Consider the following 26,580-nt stretch of genomic DNA (forward strand, 5'->3'; position numbering starts at 1 on the left):
GTGGCTCAGTTGGTTAAGCGACTGCCTTCAGCTCAGGTCATGATCCTGGAGTCCCTGGATCGAGTCCCGCATCGGGCTCCCTGCTCGGCGGGGAGTCTGCTTCTCCCTCTGACCCTCCCCCCTCTCATGTGCTCTCTCTCTCCTCTCATCCTCTCTCTCAAATAAATAAATAAAAAAAAAATCTTTAAAAAAAAAAAAAAAAAAGAAAATAGACAAATGACATACAAAAGATTACTCATTATCACATAAATCATTTTGGACCTATAATCAAAAAACATGAGCAAATAATTCACAAATCAATAATAAATGGATTTTTAAATGTTCAGCTTCCTAATAATTAAAGAACAATGAAATAAAACATGAATAAAAATATAAACAGATTGAACTGCCCAATTAAAAGATAAAGAGAGACAAACTAAGGGTTCTAGAGGGGAGGGGGTGGGAGGATGGGTTAGCCTGGTGATGGGTATTAAAGAGGGCACGTACTGAATGGGGCACTGGGTGTTATATGCAAACAATGAGTTATGGAACACTACATCAAAAACTAATGATAATAAAATTTTAAAAAATGTAAAAAAAAAAGATAAAGTCTCTCTCTCAAAAAAACATTTCTTTTGCATTTATAGAAGACACAACAAAAACATGATCTAAAAGCATTTAAAATAAAGGGACAGTCAAAGGAAAATATGAATAAAATAAACACAGCAATGGTAATAATAAAGCAAACTAGAATTCACGGCAAAATGCCTCAGGACAAAAGAACTATATATTTTCTTTAAATTAACGAAGGAATTACATTCTGGGTGGCTCAGATGGTTAAGGAATTACATACAAAGTGGTTACTAGCATTGCAGCATCAATCGACATAGCATCCAAGTATAAAAAGCAAAAGCTAATGTTAGAAATAAAACAAAAACCTGACAAAATTACAATCCTTCTGGAAGGTTAAAACTCCTCCCTCAGAATTACACAGGCCAAGGAAACAAAGAAAAAATAAAGATATAGATTAGAATAATACAATTAATAATAAGCTTGCTCTAATATACACATAGGACTTAACTCCTACCACAAAGAAGAAATACAGTTATTTTCCAAATGCTCAAGCAAAAATTTTTAAAGTGGGTGGCATTCTAGGATGTAAAGAAAACCTCAAATTCACAAAAAGTAGAAATACTGCAACCCCAATGCTCTATAACAAAAAGAAATAAGTAGCATAAGAATAATATGAATAATTTCTTATATATCAAATATTTAAAGATGAAAATGAAAATCTTGGAAGATTGAAACTTTCATATAGATTCGTAAGCTCCATAAGGTCAAGTATCATGGATTCACCACCGTGTTCTTAATTCCACAGTGTCTGCCAAATGGTACAACTCATAAAACCTTTTTTCTTACAGATTTTCTATTTGAGTCAAAATGCATGGAAAATACTCTAAAAATTTTCATATAAAAAAATCACAGTCATTCTGACTTTGAGTTTAGTTTTTATGTTAAAAAAGTTAAGTATCTGGGCGCCTGGGTGGCTCTGTTGGTTAAGCGACTGCCTTCGGCTCGGGTCATGATCCTGGAGTCCCTGGATCGAGTCCCGCATCGGGCTCCCTGCTTGGCAGGGAGCCTGCTTCTCCCTCTGACCCTCCCCCCTCTCATGTGCTCTCTGTTTCTCTCATTCTCTCTGTCTCAAATAAATAAATAAAATCTTCAAAAAAAAAAAAAAAGTTAAGTATCTTCTTATGCTTTTCAATCATTTTTCATTATCTCTATATACATTTATAATAAATGTATATAAATTGTCACATGCTAACTTGTGCTTTGGAATTCAAGATTTCAGATGTTAGAAACGTATTATAGCACATATAGCATATACATTTAACCCCCCAGTGGGGTTCTAAGGCAGTATCCCAAAATAAAACACATTAATATTCCTGCAACATATAAACGTTCACTTTAATGCGATAAATAAATACTACACAAAAAAGCTTAATGACAATACAGGTCTGGTTCTGCTGCTGAATGAATTCAAATCAGGTCAGGTTTTGCCTACTGAATGTGTTATCAAAAAACATTTGTTTTGGGCGCCTGGGTGGCTCAGATGGTTAAGCGTCTGCCTTCGGCTCAGGTCATGATCTCAGGGTCCTGGGATCAAGTCCTGCATCGGGTTCCCTGCTCAGTGCAGAGCCTGCTTCTCCCTCTCCCTCTGCCACTCCCTCTGCTTGTGCTCTTCTGTCTATCTCTCTGTCAAATAAATAAATAAAAAAAAAATCTTAAAAAAAACATTTGTTTTTCAGAGGTTTTGCTTTTTTCAACTGAATTGAGCCTTATAATTTCAATTAACACTCAATGAGTTCCTAAAGTCTGCAAAATACTGTTTTAGAACTACTGAGAATGGGGGAGTGGCAAATGAGACTTGGGAGATGAAGATATTCTAAAGCTTGAAACCTACAACACAATAATCCATACTCAAAAGCATGATCACTTGCATTAAACTGGCCAAATGCTTAAATGAGAATAGCTTTACTAAACCTCATATTCAGCAGACTTTCCTAGATCTGGAATGATATCAAGTTGCCAGAGTGTATGGAAACTAGCTATATAAAATGCCAGGTCAATATTTCAAAGCACACTGAACTACCAAAAATTCCATTGTGGATTCTACAATTTCAACTAAGTACGATTGGTGTCTATTAGTAGGAGACTAAATCAGGAGATTGAATCAGAAACAACTCATAATCTGACCTTAGATGTATATTTAATGAGTATGAGATTTCCCTTTCCAGTATACATAATATTCCCAGAAAAAAGTTAGCCCATACCTGTAATTAATGGTAAATTAAAAAGTAGTTTAATATATAATAAAGGCCATATATGAAAACCCCACAGCTAAGATACTCAATGTTAAAAAAACTGAGAGCTTTTCCTCCAAGATCAGGAACAAGACAAAGATGCTACTCTTATTATAACTTTTATTCAACACAGTACTGGATGTCCTAGCCACACCAATCGACAAGAAAAAGAAAGAAGCACCACCCATATTTGTAAAGAAGAACTTAAACTGTCACTGGCAGATGACAGGATATTATACACAGAAAACCTTAAAGACTTGACCAAAAAACTACTAGAAGTAATAAACGAATTCAGTAAATTTGCAAGACACAAAATTAATACCTAGAAATTGGTAGTGTTTCTATAAACTAATAACAAAGTAGCAGAAAGAGAAATTAAGAAAATAATTCCACTTACTCTTGTCCCAAAAAGAATAAAATACCTAGGAATAAACTTAACCAAAAAGGTGAAAGACCTTTACTCTGAAAACTATGAAACAATGATAAAAGAAACTAAAGACAACACAAACAAATGGTAAGATATTCCATGCTCGTGGACTGGAAGAACTAATATTGTTAAAATATCCATACTACCCAAAGCAACCTACAGATTTAATGCAATCCCTATCAAAATACCAACAGCATTTTTCACAGAACTATAATAAATAATCCTAAAATTTGTATGGAACCACGAAAAAGACCCTGAATAGCCAAAGCAATCTTGAGAAAAAACAACAAAGCTGGAGGTATCACAATTCCAGATTTCAAGTTATACTATAAAGCTGTAGTAATCAAAACAGTATGGTACTGGCACAAAGACAGACACATAGATCAAGGGAACAGAATAGAGAGCCCAGAAATAAACCTACACTTGTATGGTCAATTAATCTATGATAAAGGAGGCAAGAATATACAATGGGGAAAAGACAGTCTCTTCAATATATGATGCTGGGAAAACGGGACAGCTACACGTAGAAGAATGAAAATGGACCACTTTCTTAAACCATACACAAAAACAAACTAAAATAGGGGCACCTGGGTGGCTCAGTTGGTTAAGCATCCAACTCTTGATTTCAGCTCAGGTCATTATCTCCAGGTCCTGAGATCGGGCCCAGCATCAGGCTCTGTGCTCAGCACAGAGTATGCTTGTCCCTCTCCCTCCACCCGCTTGCACTCTTGCTCTCTCTCAAATAAATAAAATCTTAAAAAAAAAAAAAAAAAACCTCAAAATGGATTAAATACCTAAATGTGAGACCTGAAACTATTGAACTCCTAAAAGAAAACACAGGCAGTAATCTCTTGGATATTAGCCTTAGCAACATCTTTATATGTTGCTATATGTCTCCTCAGGCAAGGGAAACAAAAGGAAAAATAAGGTATTGGGACTAAATCAAAATAAAGAACTTTATATGGTAAAAGAAGCCATCAACAAAATGGAAAGGCAACCTAATGAATGGGAGAAGATATTTGCAAAGGCATGTTATTCTCTTCTGAAAATAAAAGAGGATACATTTTCAGATTTGCTTCACAACGTTTTTGTTTTCCCAAAAAAATCATTTTAATTCTCATATATTGTAAGCCTATGTAAAATTTTAAGGGGTTAATACCCAAAATATATAAAGAAATTCTATAACTCAACAGCAAAAAAACCCAAATAATCCAATTAAAAATGAGCAGAGGACCTGAGTAGACAATTTTCCAAAGAAGATACATAGATGGTGAACAGACACATGAAAAGATGCTTAATGTCACTAATCATCAGGGAAATGCAAATCAAAACCATGAGATATCACCTTATAACTATTAGAATGGCTAAAATCAAAAAGACAAGAAATAACAAGTGTTGCCGAGGATGTGAAAAAAAAAGGAACCCTTGTGCACTGCTGGTGGGAATGTAAATCGGTGCAGCCACTCTGGAAAACAGGATTGAGGTTCCTCAAAAAATTAAAAATAGAGTTACCATGTGATCCAAAAGAGCAGTCCAAAAAGAACAAAACAGAGTTATCTTCAAAGAAATTACACTTTTATCTAGGAAATAATAAATTTTAAAAAATTAACAAATTTAATTATCTGATAACAACAACTATGCTACTAAACTGCAAAATAAAAGTTAAAGAAGATACATTCAGCCAATAAACACATAAGATGCCCTCAAGGCACAAAAATCATTGATTGAGAAAATTTTTTTTCATTCTATACTAGATTTCAGCCCACTATATCACCTATTTAGTTATCCTTTTCCTAAAATTAATAGAAAAGGAAAGAAAACACAAATGAATGAAATAAAAATAAACAGAATATCTCAATAAGAAAGCAATTTCTTTAGGAAAGCATACATTTGCTAGGACACTAAAAGAAAAAATGTAATAAAGGAATATATGTCTCTTTCCAATGGAGATTTTCAAATTAAAAATTTATAGTCAAATACAACTGTGAACTAAATTATAGAAGTTAAAGGACAGATTTAGTCCAAAGAAAAACTAACATAGAATTCACTATATAGGAATGCAAATGAGTACAGAAAATTCAAACACTGAATTTCTAAACAATTTAGACATGAAAGTTTCTATTGCTTTTGTAAAAAAAATAATTTAAAAAACCCAAACCTGCCATATTCGTGTAAGTCCGTGTTCTAATTTCTTTTTTATGTAGCCACGATCAAAATCAGTTTCTTCAGTACCCATATTACTCCCTTCTGAAAATACAAGAGGATACATATTTTCAGATTTGCTTCACAACATTTTTGTTTTCCCAAAAAAAAAAAAAATCATTTTAAAATACTCTCATATATTGTAAGCCCATGTAAAATATAGAAAATATGTTCAATATTTATACAATCAAAACAATGTCAAAAATAAGTGTTAGGATTAAACGCATTTGATACATAAACTTAAGACTGTGAAATGTTAAGTATTTTACACCTAAGACCACTCAGTACATATGCGATTGGAGCTGGGATTCCAAGTTGGATAATGTGATCCCAGAGACCGGGTTCTCAATGACTTATATACTGCCTACTGCCGGGGCATTACCGGACCCATTAACCTAATTATCAGTTAATGTGCATGTTAACAAGGGTACAGACTGCAGAACTGCTCATGCAGTAAGGTAATGATGCACATGTTTTATATCTTTCATGATCCAGAATAGTCTAACAAAGAATCTAACAATGTCCAGTTCAACAGGTGAGAGCAATGACCTGCTTGAAAACAAATTTCCCCCTAAAAGCAACTGAAAATACACATATATACATTTATATTAAAAAGATTATGCCTTTTTTTGAATAAACTGTGGAACAACTGAGAATACTATTTCACCTTAGGCTAGCAGGGTGAGCACTGGTAACCAGCAAAAGGCCCTTGCATAGGCCAGGCCCCATATTCATGCCTAGTGTACCTCTGACCACTCCTACAGCTTAAGCTTTATTATCTGTATGGTCTGGCTATTAGGGACCCAGCAGCTCAGGGCAGTGCACCTGGATGACAGCTTTAGAGTTTTCTTTTAGAATGGTAAAGCGTTAGGATGCCAGCAGTATCACTACAGAGCTACAGCAGACAACCTCTTGAGCCCCTATCAGCTTTATGGCGTTCTGGGAAGAAAAAGGTTCAAATTACTGACTCCTACAATTGTATTCCTTAATGTGAATATGAAAGGATTAATTGCAGGTGAACAAATGACTTTTTCAAGTTCAATATATTGTCAGATGTTAGGCTAATCAAGGTCCTGAATATTCTTTAGATATCCAGAATCAGGTCAAGGAATTTTAGCAAAGAGTACTAATAAGTATATAAGGCTCAGTGTTTTAAGTTTGACTTTACACCCCAATGAAAATACATACATAGACACAACAATACATGCAAACTATGAGCCTGAAGCAAAAAAGCAAACTTCACTATGATGAGTATGTATCATCCCCTAAACTCTTATATTTCAAGTGTGTATTAATATTGTTCCAAACTTTCTCTCTGGTTTCTCCCTAAATAATGTACTAGAAAAGGGAAAAGAGGTGCTGAAATGTCTTAATAGTTTCTGCATCTAGAAAAAAATAAAAGTTGCCCAAACAGAATAAACTTGTGAAGGTCTGGTGTCCCAGTAATCCCATCAATTCCCTAAGTAAACTGAGATTAAAAAAAAAAAAAAAAAAAAAAGGCCTGTGGACATTTCGTCATCATTATCATCATTATTATCTCTTGACCCATTTCCTTTGACATTAACAACAACCAGTGTAAGCACGTTACATTATCCTTAAACTTTACAGCAAATCTACGGGTACATGCGTTACTACCCTATGGAGCTGTTTGTTTGCTTTGATTTTTTAACCTCCCACTTTAAGAAGGACGCTGAGGCCTGGAGAAGATAAACTTCTTCACATTCTCATCTTTGGAAAATGGCAGTCAAAAATCTAAAGCGGGTATCTCTGACTGCAACACCCGTGCTCACACGGGTAGTACAGGGATGAGAGTACAGGAGTTGGGTAAGAACAGTCTGGCCTAGAAACCTGGCCCCCTCTTCTCTGCTTTCTCCTCCTCCCTTCCTTTACCATCCCCCCAGCAATATTCCTAAAAGGATGAAAATCCTTCTATAGAATCTTCCTCTGTTATTTTTTGCTATCTATATTTACTATCTATATTTATAAACTTCTTATGAGTCAAGAAAAATATTAAACTTATGCCTTCTATACTATAAGAATCCTACAATACGATTTGTGTTCTTCCACGCACCCAAACACAGAAACCAAACACCTCAGAAATTAGAAGTTACTAAAATAATTTGATTGACTAGCTACATTAAATTGTATGCAATACAAAAAACCTGTGCAGTATAATTTATTTTGCCCATATTAAACAGAATGCTGATAAAAACATTTATTACTTTTAAAAGTATTTTGAATACTTAATCATATTGTTCAAGGATGATCACTTAAGATATAATTATACAAATGAAGTAAGTTAAATATAATGTCTAGTTAATAATTCCTCAAAGATCTGTTCTTTATGTAGCTGACTATACCACAGTCATTTAAAGTTGTGTTTTCCATTCAAATATTAATATTTTAAAACCTTTTTATAAAATTTTAAGTCCTGCTGTGTTTTCATAGGAAGAAAAGTATAATTATGATTTTTTTTCAATATTTTATTTATTTATTTGAGAGAGGGAGAACGTAAGTGGCAGGAGGGGGTGCAGAACCCAACATGGGGCTCGATCCCAGGACCCTGAGATCACGACCTGAGCCAAAGGCAGACACTTAACCTACTGAGCCACCCAGGCACCCCAGAAAAATATAATTATTAATTCTTAGAATCTAGCTTTATTAGTACAACTTGCAAATTAGCAAATAGATTTAATATTAAACATTAGCATTAATTTTACAGTAAATTGGACAGACCAATGTCTTACCTAGTTTGCAATTAATTTTTTAAAAGCCCTTTGTTAATAATTTAGTCCTAAAGCCATCACCACATATTCCTGAAAGCTGGTAATATCTATCACTTAAGAAGTCCTTTGGCCCAGTTAATCCCCAAAGTTAATGGAGCTTTTATAGACACTGAATGACTTTCTTCAGTGAATATTTAACCTATGGGTCACTAAAGTTCCTGAAATGGCTATCCCTTTTCTTTCTCCTTATTCCAGAAATATGGCATATTTATAGTTGTTTTTAAAATAAAATAATTTCCTACCAGAAGCAGAAGTAGTATCCTCATTGTCATGTTTTTCATGCCATTCCATAGTCCTGTAATAGCTGAGCATAACTTCCCACAGTGCTTTGCACAGGTCAGCAAGGCATGGAATATAGCTGTCTGGTGTAACATGCTGAAGAAAATGAGCAAAGTCAACTTTAAAAATTATCACAACTTGGAAATCAATCCATTATGTCATTTGTGTAACTTAAGTACCTTTGACAATCTCTAAATTCTAGAAATCACATGGATATTATAGATATTCCATATCTATTAATAACATTTTAAAATAATGTTTTATATAACATAACTATGAAACAATATGTAGTCTCAAATCTCCCTAATGAAAATGAGTATCTTTTCCCCCCCTCTATCCTTTGTATAAACTACCAGCTTGTCATTCTGCCCTCTAACTGTGGGTAGAGTGATGCCTCCATTCTATTTTGCAGGCTGTCATAATGGAGCATTTGCTTCATCCTTTGAGATTTCATAGCATTTCTTCCTTTTGTAATCAATCTACCACAATCAATCATGCCAATAAAACACTAAAAGGCTAGTAAGACTGGTATATACTAAGCCCTCCAAAGTGAAGAGCTAGTAGAAATAAGCTACATAGCAAATATGGCTATGGTGTGATTGATGCTTAAGATAGCACAGGTTGGTAGTGGTCCTCTCTCTTTCAAAACATTTTTTCCCTCCTCTAAGCTCCATGTTTATTAAAACATTCATCAAGCAATTAATAAAAACATGAACTCGTATGGCTCAGTTCACTTTTGTGCAAGCAAGTCAAATCTCTGAAACTCAACTAGGAAGTAGTAAAATAAAGCAGTTGTTAAGCTCTGGAGTCAGACTACCTGAGTTGGGTTTATGCCAAGAATAGCAGGATGGTTTAATCTAAAAAAATCTATTAATATAATTCACCATATTAACAGTCTAACAAGAAAAACCAAATGATTATCCTAACAGATGCTGGAATAAACCTTTTGACAAAATTCAACAGCCGTTCCCAATAGTAACTCATAAAAAAATTAAAATGGATGGATATTTCTTTAAGATAAGGAAACTAAGGCAATACCCACTGTGGTCAGGAACAAGACAAGGATGCCTACTATCCCCACCACTATTTAACAATGTTCTGGAAGTATTAGCCAATGTTATTAGACTAGAGAAAAGAGTAAGAAGCAAATAAACAGGAAAAGAAGAAATCAAATAATTTCTATCTGCAAATAATAATAATATATCTAGAATATAATTCTTAGAGAATCAATAATAAAACTAACTCAAACAAAATAATTTAGCAAGGTAGCAGGTCACAAAATTAATGCAAAAAACAAAAGCATTCATATATACAAATAATAATCCATTCCTCATACCATACACAAAAATAAGCTCCAAATGGATAAGAGATCTAAATAAAAAATAAAACTGTACTAGCACTAGAAGAAAACTTGAGTTAATTCTTCTCTCAGCTTGATACAGGGAAAGTCTAACTACGACTCAAAATTCAGAGGTAATAAAATGTAAAATTTGATACATTTTAGTACATAAATTTTTTTTTTTAAGATTTTATTTATTTGACAGAGAGAGACACAGAGAGAGAGGGAACACAAGCAGGGGGAGTGGGAGAGGGAGAAGCAGGCTTCCCGCCGAGCAGGGAGCCCGATGCGGGGCTCGATCCCAGGACCCTGGGATCATGATCTGAGCCGAAGGCAGATGCTTAACGACTGAGCCACCCAGGCGCCCCAGTACATAAAAATTTTAAAAAAGAATTTACATGGCAAAACGAAACACCATAAGCAAAGTCAAGACAAATGACAAACTTGAAAAAATATTTACAACATATATCACAACAAAGTGTTAATATCCTGCATCTATAAAGAACTCTTAAAAGTTTTGGGGAAAAAGACCAAACATCCTATATAAGAATGGGAAGAAGTCACAAGCAAACTGCACAAATAGAGATACAAAAATGGCCATTAAACCTATGAAAACATGTCCAACTTCATTCATTAATAGGACAAATGAACATTAAAACTACAATAAGACACAAATTCTCACTCGTCAGATTGGTGAGAATTTTAAAGCTGACTATTAACAAAGATTTTCTCCTTGACCAAACTCTAGCCAAGATCCTCTAAGCTCTCTTTTCAACTAGGCCTCATTCTTGGCCTATAAAAACCTGAACAAAACACTAACATAGTTTCTAACAGCCCAAGGCTGCATCCCTAGGATGACGCTAGTCCCCATTAAAGTGCCTCTCTGAGAAAACTCAAGCCTGCCAAAAGAATTTACTGTCTGTTCCAGGTAACACCTGAAGATAGGGCCCCCATCTCCCAGCCTCTGAGGGAGAAAGTGGGAGTCTAACTTCAATAAGCCCAGTTAGCAAACCCAGATGGGCTTCACAGGGACTAACCCCCACTTCCTGTTTTCTGCAATTTTTCATTCCCTGACTCTGAGCCCTGCCTCATCTCCCTCTCTTTAAAACATCCAGTCATCTCTGTACAAATGCAAGTTGAGCCTGGTTCACATTGGATTCTTTTCCCTATTTCAACAGGATATTACTAGTTAAAATCTGTCCATACAACTTTAATTTAGTATTTGGCTTTATCTTTGACACTCTATTCTGTTGTCGAGGCTGTGAAAAAGCACCCACTGTCATACATTGCTGGTGGGAATGAAAAATGACATAACCCTACGGCAGGGAATTTGGCACTGTTTAACAAAACTACATGTGTTTGTTCCCTTTGACCCAGCAATCCTACTTCTAGGAATTTATCCTGAAGATACCACTCAAACAATGTGAAAATATATATGCACAAGGTTATTCATTGTGAAGGATTATTTGTAACTGCAAAATACTGGAATCTATCTAAATGTCCAAACAGGAGATTGGTTGAATAGACTACTGTTCATACACACAAAAGAGTACTACACAACTATGAAAAATAATAAGCTGATACATGCATATTTAAATTTTTTTAATTAAAAAAAAATTTCTCCTGGTAACCATCTGTTTGTTCTCTATAGTTAAGAGTCTGTTTTTTGGTTTGTCTCTTTTTTTCCTTTGTTCGTTTGTTTTGTTTCTAAAAGTCCACATAATTTTTTTCTCTGACAGACATATTTCACTTAGCATTATATTCTCTAGCTCCAACCAGGAGGGGAGGTGGGTGAGGGGATGGGTAAAATAGGTGAAGAGGATTAAGACTACATTTATCTTGGGGGTGCCTGGGTGGCTCAAGCAGTTAAGCATCTGACTCTTGGTTTTGGCTCAGGTCATGGGATTGAGCCCGCATGAGGCTCCACACTGGGCGGGGAGCCTGTTTAAGATTCTCTCTCCAGCTCCCTCACGCTCTTCCTCTCAAAAAAAAAAAAGAGTACACTTATCTTGATGAGCACTAAGTAATGTATTAAATTGTTGAATCACTATGTTGTACACCTAAAACTAATATCATACTGTATGTTAATGATACTGGAATTAAAATTTTTTTACTTTAATTTTATTATGTTATGTTAGTCACCCTACAGTACATCATTAGTTTTTGATGTAGTGTTCCATGATTCATTGTTTGCATATAACACCCAGTACTCCATGCAACACGTGCCCTCCTTAATACCTGGAATTAAAATTTTTTAAAAATTTTTTTAAAAATTTCCCCTTCATGACATACATATATGATAAAGGGAAAAATTTTAAATTATATGTATAACATATAAGTTACATATACAATATAAAAAATATATATCTAAAATTATACATGGCATAAGAAATAGAAAAAATTTAATGCATATATCTGATATCATCACAAAAATAAAGAGAGAAGATAAACAAGAAAATATTGAAGTTAGTTATCTTTACAAGGTGGGGTTGGGGATGAAATGGAAGAAATGTAAGAGGAAGTGACACTTCTCTAAACATACCACATTGGCTATAGGTACATATTCAGAGAAGAATTAGAATGACCATCCAGATTTACACACGGCTGGCAGAGATGAATAAAAAATATTTTTCCACACTTATAATCTGGAGTAACTTTTTATGTTTACATGTCATGTTTACTTTTGTAATTACCACCTTTACAATGAACCAGTCTTGATTTTTTCCCCTCTTGGTTTATCTTTATCCCATCACTACGTATCCCTTATAGCACACTCATGTAACTTGATACTGATGCACAAGGTCAGGAAAAAGCTAAAAGCAGAAGGCAAAGAAAAGAAAAAAATCACAAAAATGTTCTGGGCTGCAACTCCCAGCAATCATTCACCTGAATAAAGGTACTCTTTTACAAGTCAATTTTTTTTCACCTTCATAAACTCAACTTTACATAAATTTATATTTATATTATGCAAATAAATTTAATCTAATTATATCCCAACATTCTTTCGGGTAGATAAAAGGAAGACAGTGTTAGTCTTATTTCTTCCCAAAGAAAAATTATGACTATACAAATAACTGTGTTATAGTTCACCAATTAATTTTTATTATACTTGTCACAGTTTAACAAACCAGAAAATTAAATCTTAGAACTACTACTACCTTCTATTTTCTACCCAGACGCTGTCTAGTTACATTATTTGCCTATTTATTCGAGGAAAAGGAGGTTCTTTACTATGTTACCTCTTGATGATTTGCTGAAATGTAATGGGTTTGGATGAGATACACAAAGACATATATGTAAATTCTTTTCCAAAAAAAAGTTGACATTATTGAAGCTATAGCAAGCTTTTTCTCACCAAACTGATCCAAGTGTAAATAATTCACAAATCTAGTCAAACCACTGCACATGCCTGAAAGTCTTCCAAAAGAATATAAATTGCATTATCTTCACAAATATGTTCATATGTACAAACATAAGACTATGACGTACTGAGCACCAGATAACAAGATGACTCTTGCCTAAATTTATATTCTAAAACAGAAACAAATGTAGAGATTCTTTGTACTAGATACATATGCAGTAAATAGTTTAAGGACAGAGGGCAAGGTGGGAGAGAGAAAAAATACTGTTTTTAATACATTTAAGCCCAGATATGTTAATTTCTGCACGTGAAGACCATGCTGGCAATAAGTTAAAAGAGTCCTTTCATTTTAAAACTGGACTCCAAAAACCACTTTTCTCTGTACCATGCAACCAACTGGTGTCAACTCTCATAGCAACAAATGCTTCTTATGCTTTTAACACCTTATTACTAAAATCATTCACAACTAGTGTTCTCTCATCAATTTATAAGAATCACCTCTAAATTACAAGTAGAGAATCTTACCACACGGACATGGGTGAATCATAACTATAACAAAAGAAATTCAAAGAAACCAGCAAATAAGCAAATAATTGCATAAGTAATCAAAAAATAAAAGCTAGGCCAAGAAGAGAATTTGAGTTTCTGAATTAACAGACCATGAAACTTCCCCTCAGACATCGATTCTTCTTCACACCAGCAGGACATAACAGAAAGACGCCTACAGAAGGAATTGGAAGCCCTGGGTCCAGCCAGCACGAGTTCCGCAACTTAGCGGTCACAAGCCTTACACAATAAACCACTGGGGACTGAAGTTTCTGCCTTTCATAAAACACTGTTAGAGATTCCTGGATCTGCCTACCTCATCACTAGTTTTATCTGCCCACCAATTACTAAATACCTAACACTTCATCTCAGTTCAAGTCCCAATTAAGGGACGGTTCATTTAGTGTAAGACCAGAAATACCAAGGCAGGGGAATGCCATACTCTAATCCCAGTTCCACGTTCATATCACCTATCAATAATAGCAATGAAAGTCTTGAACTGATCCATTTAGAAAATATTCACAGTGAGACACCCCAAAAGAACTAAAATAACATGTCTTTAAATTCTGTTTTAAAAATTAAGAATAGGGGTGCCTGGGTGGCTCAGTCATTAAGCATCTGCCTTCAACTCAGGTCATGATCCCAGGGTCCTGGGATCGAGCCCCGCATAGGGCTCCTTGCTCAGCGGGAAGCCTGCTTCTCCCTCTCCCACTCCGCCTGCTTGTGTTCCCTCTTTCGCTATCTCTGTGTCAAATAAATAAATAAAATATTAAATAAATAAATAAATAAAATCTTAAAACAAATAAATAAAAATTAAGAATATATGGGAAACAGAAATTTAATTATCAAATATTTTTCTGTGTTCTAGAGCTATTCTCCATTGCCATTCTTTGGCTGAAAGCTAGTAGTTTCAATTCATTCAGCAAAAGTTGTGAGGTAAGTGGAAAAGAAAAAGAACAGTATTTTAGAAATATCTCAAAAAACATATAGAAAAGAAAGTATATTTTAAGTAATATAATTTTTTAAAAATCCATAACCCATATACAGATAACATACATGTCTAGTAACTCTGAGGATTATACAAGGCAACAAATATCCTTGGGGGAAGGATTTGGAGAATATTCACAAATCTGGATGTTATAATGTAACATTATAAGCAGAAAGTCCAACACAGCATTTCCACTATGCTTCACTATTCAAACATCAAAATAGGCTTCTTAATCAAAACTTGATTAACACTTTCAAAAAATCCACAGAAAGGATATGCTATTCCATCACTGTCGGCTAAAGTAACACTCTGCACCTTCCATTTCTGCTATTTAACTACTTCAACCAACCTACCTGGTCAAAATAAAAAGGATGATATTAGCTTAGTAAAACCAGCAACATCTCAGCCTTAATTATAAACAATAAGTAAGAATCTAGAGGTCATTTTCAAAGAACATGAAACAAATAGGAGCATGCTCTTCCAATTTGAAGCACACAATGAAAAAAAAATGCCATCTTTTAAAACTTGCTTAAGTGCAGAGCTAAGTGGTACATATGAAAAAAGGAGAATGCCAGATTTAGCTTTTTAATTCTTATTAATTTGCTTTTATACACATCAGAAATCTCTATTACCAAATACCTACAAAAATTTCAGGAAGATGATTTTTAAATTACAACGTCAAAATAAAAATTCTTAGGATTATCTTAAATTCTTAAGGTATTTTTTGTTCTTGTTTCATTTTGATTTAGCACTCTAATCACATCCTGACAAACATAAAAGGAACAGATGTCTTGGCATCCTCACAGGGACCCAAAACTCCCAGCGCTGCCATCCCCCCATCCCCAACTTCATACACACACTGATAGATGGATTTCAAAAAACAAGAGAGTTAGCAGTATCTCTAGATGAATCCTGTTAGCACTGTGAGCTACATCACCAGAAGCTGGTACTACTGCCCGTCTGGGAGGCTTCAGGAAGTATGCTGTAGATCCAAACGGCACTAGACCCAGGAGCTAAAAACATCTCTGGGGAGGCTGAACTCTGGACCTAAATAAATGTCTGGGCCAAGCAATTATAAGATCTCTCCCCCCACTAATTATTTCTGTAAGGGCCAAGCTGTACAAAATACGAACATCTTCAGTACTTTCTAACCATTGGAAGCCAGAGATGTGCACAGTATAGTGGAGTGGACAGCACACATTTGGGCTTGGGGCCCAATTTTGTGACCTACTTGGTCATGAGGCTATAATATCACTTCATTTATCTAAACACCCCTAGGGATAAAGCAAATAACCTACGTTCTCTCTGAAGCTTTAAACACTATGACTCTCCAAAGACAACAAGGTACATAAGCTGCAGCAAAACTTTCCTTGTACCAAAATAGATTCGTTCATGATTTAAAAACACAAACATAGGGACACCTGAGTGGCTCAGTCGTTAAGCGTCTGCCTTCAGCTCAGGTCATGATCCCAGGGTCCTGGGATCGAGCCCCACATCGAGCCCTGCATCGGGCTCCCTGCTCCGCAGGGAACCTGCTTCTCCCTCTCCCACTCCCCCCGCTTGTGTTCCCTCTCTCACTGTGTCTCTCTCTGTCAAATAAATAAATAAAATATTTTTTAAAAAATTAAAAAATTTAAAAAAAACACAAACATATCATGGTAAGAAAACAGTCACTCTCATCTCCCATTTTATCATTAATACCAAAATTATATATACCCACAAAATCATATTTATCTGTATGATATAAATGATCCTAACCTGGAACTAAGTGACTAGCACCTTGAGAAACTGCTTGTAAAGTACTAAACTGTGAAACAGAAGTGTCTCCTCTAAACCATTGGAACTAAGTAACTAGCACCTTGGAACTAAGTAACTAGCACCTTGTGAAATTCCTTGTGAAGTGCTAAATTGTGAAACAGAATGGTCTCCTTTAAACCATTCTCGGGTTTTTTTGAATTGCTGTTAAATGGCATGAATCAAATAGACAGGTTAATACTATAAAATAAGCAACACAGGTGTAATCAGAATACATAATTATCTTTCAAAGTTACAATCAATAAAATGCTGGGAACCCCTAAACTGAGATTATCACCAAAAAAAAGGGTAGTATTTAAATGTAAAAGCACCATCAAATTAAAAATAGGGTTTCTTGAAGGTCTCAAGAACAGCCTTCTACCAGTAAATTATTTTTTGTTTCTGCTGGCAGTAAATGCCATGCTCTAAAAACAGGTTGGGTCTTTAACATTTACTCCCAACCTTCCCCCACCACACACACACACACACACACACACACCGCCCAGCACACACACACACACACACCCCACCCAGCAGTCTACACTACACTGACAGGTTCTTAGACTTGGGCAGCCCAGGGCCCTTGCCACACCTGAGTCAGTTTCAAGTGACCAGGAAACCCCTCCATTTCTAGCCAAAGAGGGAAGACTGGCTACTCAAATAACTACAGCCCAAAGCATGCACTCCAGAGGCACTCAGTCCCAGAGAACACTGAACAACCAAATCTTCATACTGAAAATCCAGTTAAACCAAGCCAGAAGACCTAAGGTTGGTTCCTTTCACCTGCCCTAGGCTCTCCTCCTCTCGTGCCATTGCTCAGGATATTTCCTTATACTTCCCCACGACCCAGCTACATACAGTGTGCTGTTGAAATCCAAGACCCTCAAAACTTGCAGCCTCCTCTTAACAATAAGATACAGTTTTGCCTTCCTTGGACCCCAATAACACTACATTGTTTGAACTTTTCTTATCCTACCTCTGGTCATAATTAACGTGACGCCTTACTGGATTATAAATTCTATAAACCCTTATCTATCCTTGTTGAGCTGAACTGATTACTTGATTAACAAACGTTGAGTGATGATAAGGGAACTGGCTTATGCTTAGCAAGTCAGAATATTAAGAAAATGGAGTCTTGTGTCCTTTGCCAGCATCCATGAAAGGGTAAGGTACTAACTTTTCAGTTTGTAAGAGGATAAAATTTCAGACCCTTAACGGTTCTTGACAATCCAGAGAGTAAATAGCAGGGAAAATTTTTCCTTACCTAACTTTTGATCATTAAGTTTTGAATTTTAAAAAATTACCAAAACCTAGTTTTTATTTTATTTTAAATATATAGACATCAATATATATTCATATATAAGAAAATATACGAGTGGTGATGGTAAAAATATGTGATAATAAATCTGACAGCTTTATTCTTTGGAGTATTCTAAAACTGACCTGAGGAAGCAACTCAAGTAAATGTATAGTATTACTCTTCTAACTGAAAAGACTTTTCTCTTTGAGCAAATGTTCAAATTTGTAGCTTCCAATAAGAGAGAAAAGGTCTACTCGCCTAACAAATCAACCAAATTAACTCCAACAATCAATTAAATGTCCCAGTTTAATTTCCTTCACATCCTAAATATGCCTGAGTGATAAACAAAATAAATTATTCTTGATATGCTACCTTCTGATATCTGACAATTAAGCTAATAAATACAAAATAATCAGCATTCATGTGTACAGGGAAAGGAATAAAAGCAGACATCACTGATGAGGAGTATAAATTGAAACACACTTTCTAGAGGGCAATTTTGGAAAAATGAACCAAAATCCTTATAAATGCAAAGCCTTTGACAATGCAATTTCATTTCTCATCACTTATTATAAATAAAGATGTGTACAAAGATTTAGCTTTAAGAATATTTACTACAGTGTTGTTCATAATAACAAAAACTAGAAATAAAATAAATATCTAAGAATAGGAAACTGGTTAATTAATCCACAGGATCTTAACTGAAATACTGTCAAGCTATTAAAAGTTATGTGGGTAGCGTATTTACTGAAATGAAAAATTATTTATAACATAAGAAAGTGGGAAAAATGTTGTAAAACTGTGTGTACAGCATAATCCTACTTTTAAAAGCCATTTGCTTACAAACACATTAAAAGAATCAGCTTTGCATGCATAAATATTAATTTTTATTTTCTTCCTTTTGCTTATGTATATTTTTCTACTATGTTTTACTTGTATGATTTCAAATATGTATATTTTTAAGAGTAAACATCATGTTAATTAATGATTGCTTAGTTTGCACAACTACTTACATAATCCATATTCTAACACTGTAGACTCTAAATAAGGTAAGAACATATAAATACCAGACTAGTTTAAGTCAGAAAACAGTCAGCAAAAGAATAAAGAAGCAGTTAATTCTACAGAGAAGCAAAAACATGATTGTTTGATGACAGACAATATATTCTTCATAACAGAAAATGCCCTGAGAATTTGGGAATAGAAACATGTTTTTGACTAAAAAGAGGAATTTGAATTTGTCTTTAGGTTTCTATATGAACATCAAAATAAACTATACCTTCAACAGAGATCTTACTAAAGATATTTATTAACCCACGGGGCGCCTGGGTGGCTCAGTCGGTTAAGCGACTGCCTTCGGCTCAGGTCATGATCCTGGAGTCCCGGGATCAAGTCCCGCATCGGGCTCCCTGCTCGGCAGGGAGCCTGCTTCTGCCTCTGACCCTCCCCCCTCTCATGTGCTCTCTCTCATTCTCTCTCTCTCAATAATAAATAAATAAAATCTTTAAAAAAAAAAAAAAAAAGATATTTATTAACCTTCAAAAAAACTGACATTGAATTCAGTATCAAGAGAGAGTACTTACAAGAAAAATTTTATAAAGCTTAGAAGAATGGAATGTTAGCCCAGCAGTCCCTTTGTCTTTCTACGATGTATGCACATAAAGCATCTGTAAAAGTACATGGCACAGGGGCACCTGGGTGGCTCAGTCGGTTGAGCATCTGACTCTTTATTTCAGCTCAAGGCATGATCTAAGGGTCATGAGATCAAGCCCCAAGTCAGGCTCCGTGGTCAGCACGGAGTCTGCTTGAGATTCTCTCCCCTCTGCCCATCCACTCCACAGCCACCCCCCCACTCACTCTCTCTCTCAAATAAATAAATAAAATCTTTAAAAAAGAAGTCCATGGCACACAAAAGATGCACAATGTTGGTTTTCTTTCCCTCATACTTAACTTAAATTTGAACTGTGTCAACATCGTACCAATTAGAGACAAGGAGGGCAATTGAATTTACTCAAGAAACATTTACTAAGCACCTCCAATGTGTCAGACTCTGGGAAAACATACACTGAAATGATTTCAAAGTTTTTTTAAAAAAAACTCCATTTTTCACTAAAGTTATTACTACATTATCAAGTTCATTTCAAAAACAGAACTCAAAACTCATTAAGCTCATTTGGAAATGAAAAACTGAAAAATGGTTGGGAAAATTTCAGCCAGCGTTAGCCAGCTCTATTATCATAAAATTAATCAATAACATCCTAATTAACATCTTAATATAAGCTTCCCAGGGAAATCCAACAGCCTGCCAAAGAAGGTTGTAAAAAAATTTTTTTTTAACTTTCAAATAGCCTACAAAAAGTTTCTCTACAAGGTCACTAAATAAATAACATCCACTTGGTGTCTATAAATTTCTCCACAGACTGGTATCAACATGTAGGGGTACATCAACGTAAATGCAATCACAAACAATGCTTAATTTTTTTAAGTAAATAAAATGACCACTAAGCCCCTTTCATTGGCCCTTTCCGGAAATGAATGAGGTTTAATTCATTTTGAAATTTTTGCTAAATATCAGTCATTTATTTGAGCTTCAAAATAATGTACACATTTTTAAAGGAGCCTAAATTACTGATCTAACAACTGTTCGCCAATACATTCAAGAAAAACAGGAAAATCACACTGAAAGATAAACTGTAAGAAGAAAAATTGTGCTTCTAATGAAACCATTCAGAAAACATTGTTTAGTAAAGAAAGAAAAGTAAGTACATTCAATTACAAAATAATTTCAAAAAGCTCAAAGCCAACTAAGCTTTTAAACTCAGCAATGGTTGACAGGACACAAATCACAGAAATGTCATAACGGGATAGGATGCTGCTGGCCTTAAGAACTCTGAAGTTCTCGGTTTACCAGAGTAAATAGAAAGAGAATGCTAATTTTATCCCAGATTTCTTTGTAAAGGGATATCAAAAAACTTAAGTTCAATTTCATTCTAGCCCATTTAGTAATAGTTGGATATGAGTGGTTTAAAATAATACTATGAACAAGGGCAAGCAGATGATTAGATCTCTTCATTTCCAATCTCTTTCCATTTAAAGGAAACACAATTGTTCCCATTTACAGGAACTCCACCCCTCTCTCAACTCTGATGAGTATACTATTTCATGTATTTCATTTTTTAATGTTATATTTAAACTCTATGATTAAGAGCTTCCTTCAAAATACTGCTATTATACAGAGAAAACCAACTGCCCAAATGCCTGAACTCTTTCTTCTCATTTCTAAAATCTACCAGTCAACATCTTATATGCATTTCCCGAGGGCTCTGTTGCTTCTTTCTTACCTGACATTCCATTGCCACATACACTCTCCCGTTAGCACATCCTCAATAAGTATTCTCAGTGACTTTTAATCAGAGCTAAATGATTCCCAATTGCTACATATTGAAAAAAATCAAGAACCTTACATTCTAATACAAGGCTCCTTCACAAATCATCTCCCTTGCCTGAGCTGTGCCATTCCAGATCCTTTATATGTGTTCTCACCAGGAAAACATATTTAAATCTCCTTTCATCAGTTTATTTATTAAATTTCTAAGGGCTGCTTCCATTTTTCCTCTCCTGAGCTAATCATCTTCATTTATAGAACTCAGTTACTAAAAGGTCACATCTTTTCATCAAACTAACTAACAAATAAACAAATCTGATGAGAAATAATTTCTTCCTAATCTTCCCTGGCTTAAACATGTCAACTAGAATTCAAATATTATAAAACAAATTAAAACTTAGTTAGGTTTCAAAGAGATATCCACATCCCTGTCTGCCTGTGGCAGCACTGACTTAAATACTTCTAGAGGCCTGGGGTAATTTCTGGAACTTCTTTAATTTCTTATTGAGAATTGTGCCAAAAAAAATGGGCCACCTTAAAATGCATCACATTCTTCACCTCATTATTCAGCTCCCCTAAGTCTGTTCTCTCAACATAAAGAGCCCACCATACCTAATTCTGTTAAATCCTTTCCTCAAAAGAAATTCCTTCATGAAGCCATCATCAACATTTGCTACTATTCTCATCACTTCAAAACTCTTTCAATGAATGTTTTAGCACAGCTTGAATATAAACCAGAAGTGTACAACTGCATTGGATGAATAATAACCTATGTGCTGGCTGTTCTGGGTGGAGGGGGCGGTTTCTACCCCTAAGCTCTAGTATACCAATAAATCACTTGTTTCCTTAATTTAATTATATATACCTCACTACTACCACACATAGATAGATAATTTTATAAAGAATTACCAGATGTTTCTTGGAGTCATTTTAACAAGCATTAACTCAAAATAAAATCAAGAAAGATAAGCCCTTTGTTATCTGATAATTTAAATATACACATAGCTCCTTCAAAAGTCAGCTTTAAAAAAAAACTGAAAGAAATTCCAAAAAAAAAAACAAAACCCAACAACCTATGGTAAACACTTTAAGCATAAATTTTTGTTCATAAACATTTATAAGTACAACTTTCAGCTTTGTATTACATAAATGTACAGAGGACTTTCTCAAGAAGCAGGAGCACAAATATGTCTTTGACTTAAAAACATATAAAAATTTAATGCTAAAAGTATACTATGCACATACACAAACACACACCAGATTTAACCAAAGTAAAGAAGACTGAAGGACAAAAGCCTAATTTGTTTAAAATGTTTAATTATTATAAGTTATTTTCTGCTGTAACAGAGAAATCACCAACTTGTAATAAATTGCTTTACCATTTAAATCATCTCTTCATGATAGCAACAATAGAATCAAAAAATGAAATTGATTTCTCGTATATTTAATTTAAAAATATATACTATCAACCTAAGAAAATATATGAATAAGAACAACACATTTCAAAATCATTGAACTTTAACAAATGATGGCTGTACTTAAAACCGGATATTCAAAAATAAAATTATGCAACTATATCACACTTTAAGTTAATAATCATTAAATTTGTGAAAGAGTCCTCATGATTTATAAAATGATTTTAAAGACATTTTTAAGCTATATTAACAACCATCCACTGTCATTATTAACTCAATCCTTCATCTATCATATATAATCACATCCTCCTGGAATATTTATTGTAGCTCAAGTAAGAAGATTTCTTCAGATCCCAATGAACATATAACCTGCACTTTTGACAAACTCACTAAAGAATTAAGATTCGCTTAATTTTATACTAATCCCTGGACATAATTACAGTAGAGAATAGATATCTACTTCCTAGAACTGTTATTTTTTAAGTTGATGTTACAAATAATTCAAGAATGTCTCCAGTGAGAGACACAGAACACTCTTGAACTAGAATTAAAGAGACCAAGGTCAACAATAACCTCCACATTGTCAAATCAAGGGTCAATTCTGTAATATCACCTTATGCAGACTCTCAGAAGCATCTGACATAGGTTTACGGTCAATTCTCCTTGAAATACTTCCTTCTGTAGACTGTTCCACCATCTCCTAGCTTTTCCCCCACCTAGCAAGCTGCTCTCTCTGACCCTTCTTCCTGGTCTCTCCTCCTTACCTAATCCCTGAATGTCACAAGGCCCAAGGGTCCCATGGCTCCTTTATCTACACTCCTTTCCCCCATCTTCCTATCAAGTATCATGGCTTTAAGCACAATTAGATTCTGACGACTCTATCACTTCAGCTCTCATCTCCGTAAGTTTTTATCCAACTGCCTCCTCAACAAGTCCCCTTGAATGTTAATAGTTATCAAACAGAATTCATGACTCCCCACTACAAATCAGTCTTCCTTGTAAACACATATGATACCACTCACTGTTCTCCCAGTTGTTCATCATTCTCTTTTCCTCACACCCTACATCAATCCATCAACAGGACCAATTCTAAAACAGAGCCCAACTCAGTTCACTTCTCACCTGTGGTTATATTACCTTTAGACCTCCGTTTCTTTAAGAATGAAAAGAAATTGGTTACAGATACTGACAGAAACAGCATTCATACACACGGAAAGACTGATGGAAAGGGTATACAGGAAACCAGCTAAGATGATTGCTTTGAAGTATCTTAGATGCAATCACAGAAGAGAATTAAGAGCCTGAGAGAAAAGGGTAAGAGAAGCTATGACAGAGTAAAGAGTCCATTTAGAAGCAAATGCACTCCATCAATCTGTACCATCTCATCAACTTTTACCATTTGTGTGACTCAATCTTCCATTATGAGAAAAAGAACAATATGGGAGAAAAAAAAAAGCTTTCGGCAAACATATTTCTTTTTATTTCAGTAGCATCTTCAAATAATAGGTGCTAAGAAAAACGGAATATGAATTCAAAAACTAAAAGAGAGGCAATATGAACAGAACAAAGTCACTACATACTGTACAGAGATCCTTATATTGCAGCTTTTGGAATTTTGTATCTGTGTTTCCTGAACATAGTTCCACATAACCAAGAACAACTTGAAACACAGTATTATGAATGGCTTGAGTGAAGTGCATGTGAAGTTGATCCATTGCTGTCTGTGGAAAGAAAAAAACATACAACATAATTTCATGTTATTAAAATAAATAAATTTCAATGGACTTGAAAAACATAGGAAAAAATCTTTACCAATTATAGATATAGCACAAAGATCACTATTGTTTATAAAATTTTAATTGTACTGATTATTTGCAAAGAATCCTTCAAATAACCACAACATCCTATCCCTAAAAATAAATCTGAATCATGAACCCTGCTCTGTTGCTTTGTATTTATCCATCCTGCCTATATTTGTTATCCATACTGCTCTTTTTTAGACATGTCATGTAAAATCACACCTTTGGATCTCCTCTGCGTCATTCCCTTACATTGTTCAGGATGCTTCTCAATGGTTACCTTCTCAGAGAACCGTTTCCTGACTATCCTGTATAAATCAGTGCCTTCCATGACTCTATCCACTTATCCTGATATATATTTCTTTATAGCACTTGTTACAAACCCACACCCTGTCCATTTATTTCTTTAATGTTTGCTTCCGTTACTAGAAGATAAGATAGATGAGGGCCCATATTGAGGTGCCTGGAGCAATGCACACAATAGGGGCTACTAAATATTTAATGAGTAAAAGAATTAGTCTGATGAGGGTAGTTAGAAGTTATAATCATATTTTCAAAGGTCTTTAAACAGGTCCAAAATTACCAAGTGTCTATCTTCTTGTAATTTCTCCTCAGTAGCTTAAGATGTGCAAAATAATTAAGTAAAAAACCAAATTTCTTTATTCAGACTTAAAATGCAAACAGTTTCAATGGTTTGGTAAATTCTTAGATCTCCTAAGAGATGGACAGGAGACCATTTAAGGGAAGAAAATATTTGTATCTATCACGTTTAGCTGTTTTATAAATAAGTGTATAATCCTGTACAAGCAGAAGGTACAATTAACTTTCAATGACCCTTGTTGCAAATTTTTCAAGGAAGCCCTTGGGCAGTAAGAGAATGTAAAACCATGCACCGTGGGAGTAGTGAAGTCATTCGGAGAGTAAGAGAATCCCTTGAAAAATATGATAAATGAAATGGTGCTGTTTTACAGATAAACATATACACTACACAAAAGTTTACGTACCACTTTGAGGGAAACATGCTGGCCCATCTCAGAACCATGAAGCTCCAAATTAAGAAGTTCTTATTCAGGACAAAGAGCTGAGGTAAAAGACTACACATTCCCTCCAACTAAATTATCTTATAATAACATTTCAAAAAAAAAAACAAACTATATAAAATTGTGAAAATATTAAACCTGATAAACACTTCATAGCTCAAAACAAACTTCTGTCATGTTTTAATCATACTCCATACACTGAAACTATGTTAATATGGCATAAAAATGCACTTCGTTAAATGAAACTTTTTAAGGACACTACCTTAGTAATATTCAGACTTGAGCATTCATAAAGATCAACAGATTCCTGATTAAGAAAAAAGCAAACATTCTTTCAAAACTAACCTGTGTTTTTCCAAGAAGTCGATAAGCCTGCTGAACCTTGGTATAATGGTTTATGTCAAAATTCTTGCAAATTTTAGAAAGAGCTACATCCAACTGTTCCTATGGAATTAAAACAAGAGGCAAGAGGCAGTTAAGGAATTGTTTCCAAGGTAATGAGAGGAAAGTGTTAAGACTAATTTTTCATTTTTTAATTAATTATCTAAAGATATTTACTATCACATTAGATTTAACAGTCAAAAACAAATTTAAATAAAAATATAAATAAATTGTAATTCTCATGTATTACCAACTATACACCAACTATAATCAAGTTTACTAAGATGTCATTAATAAATGAGGAATCTAAAGACCCATGCCTAGTGTTTCAAGAGACACAAAATAAGCGTAATAGTTACTAAAAGTATTTTACTTTTTATTTTTACTTTATGTTTCCTCATACATCTGCTAAAACTTACAATTATATGAACTGAATTTATAGGACTATTAAAAAATAGTAACAGTCCTTCTATAATCACTGAAAAGTAATTCTCAACAAAACTACATTGACCTTAAAAGCACATACCCAAGATACATACTTTTATATCTAAATGCATCAACTGTTTAAGGATTTCTATTTCAATGATTTCATTTCAAAATAATGATTCTCTACATAAGTACAGAATAATATTGTATACTCAGAGTGAAGAAACACTGAGCTTTCAAAAGAAAGTCCTCAATATTCAAATGATTAT

The 26,580-nt window shown here is 34.5% G+C and overlaps 1 protein-coding gene across 3 annotated transcripts in view; it reads right to left on the bottom strand.

Annotated features, from left to right (window-relative positions):
- The window catches only part of VPS50 (VPS50 subunit of EARP/GARPII complex), a 126,090-nt gene that overhangs the window by 59,827 nt on the left and 39,683 nt on the right, over window positions 1-26,580 (bottom strand). For 2 of the 3 annotated variants that reach the window (XM_081800533.1, XM_081800532.1), the window contains 4 exons: window positions 25,850-25,948; window positions 24,246-24,386; window positions 8,501-8,633; window positions 5,429-5,517 (listed from right to left, as the gene is read on the bottom strand). In XM_081800533.1, coding sequence (XP_081656659.1) covers window positions 5,429-5,517; window positions 8,501-8,633; window positions 24,246-24,386; window positions 25,850-25,948 — 462 coding nt within the window. The remainder of the gene's footprint in view (window positions 1-5,428; window positions 5,518-8,500; window positions 8,634-24,245; window positions 24,387-25,849; window positions 25,949-26,580) is intronic. The other variant, XR_014139358.1, reaches the window with a different exon arrangement.

This window comes from Leptonychotes weddellii, chromosome 12 (genome assembly GCF_054177405.1).
Source record: "Leptonychotes weddellii isolate Sample4059 chromosome 12, ASM5417740v2, whole genome shotgun sequence".
In the NCBI taxonomy this organism is placed as follows: domain Eukaryota; kingdom Metazoa; phylum Chordata; class Mammalia; order Carnivora; family Phocidae; genus Leptonychotes; species Leptonychotes weddellii.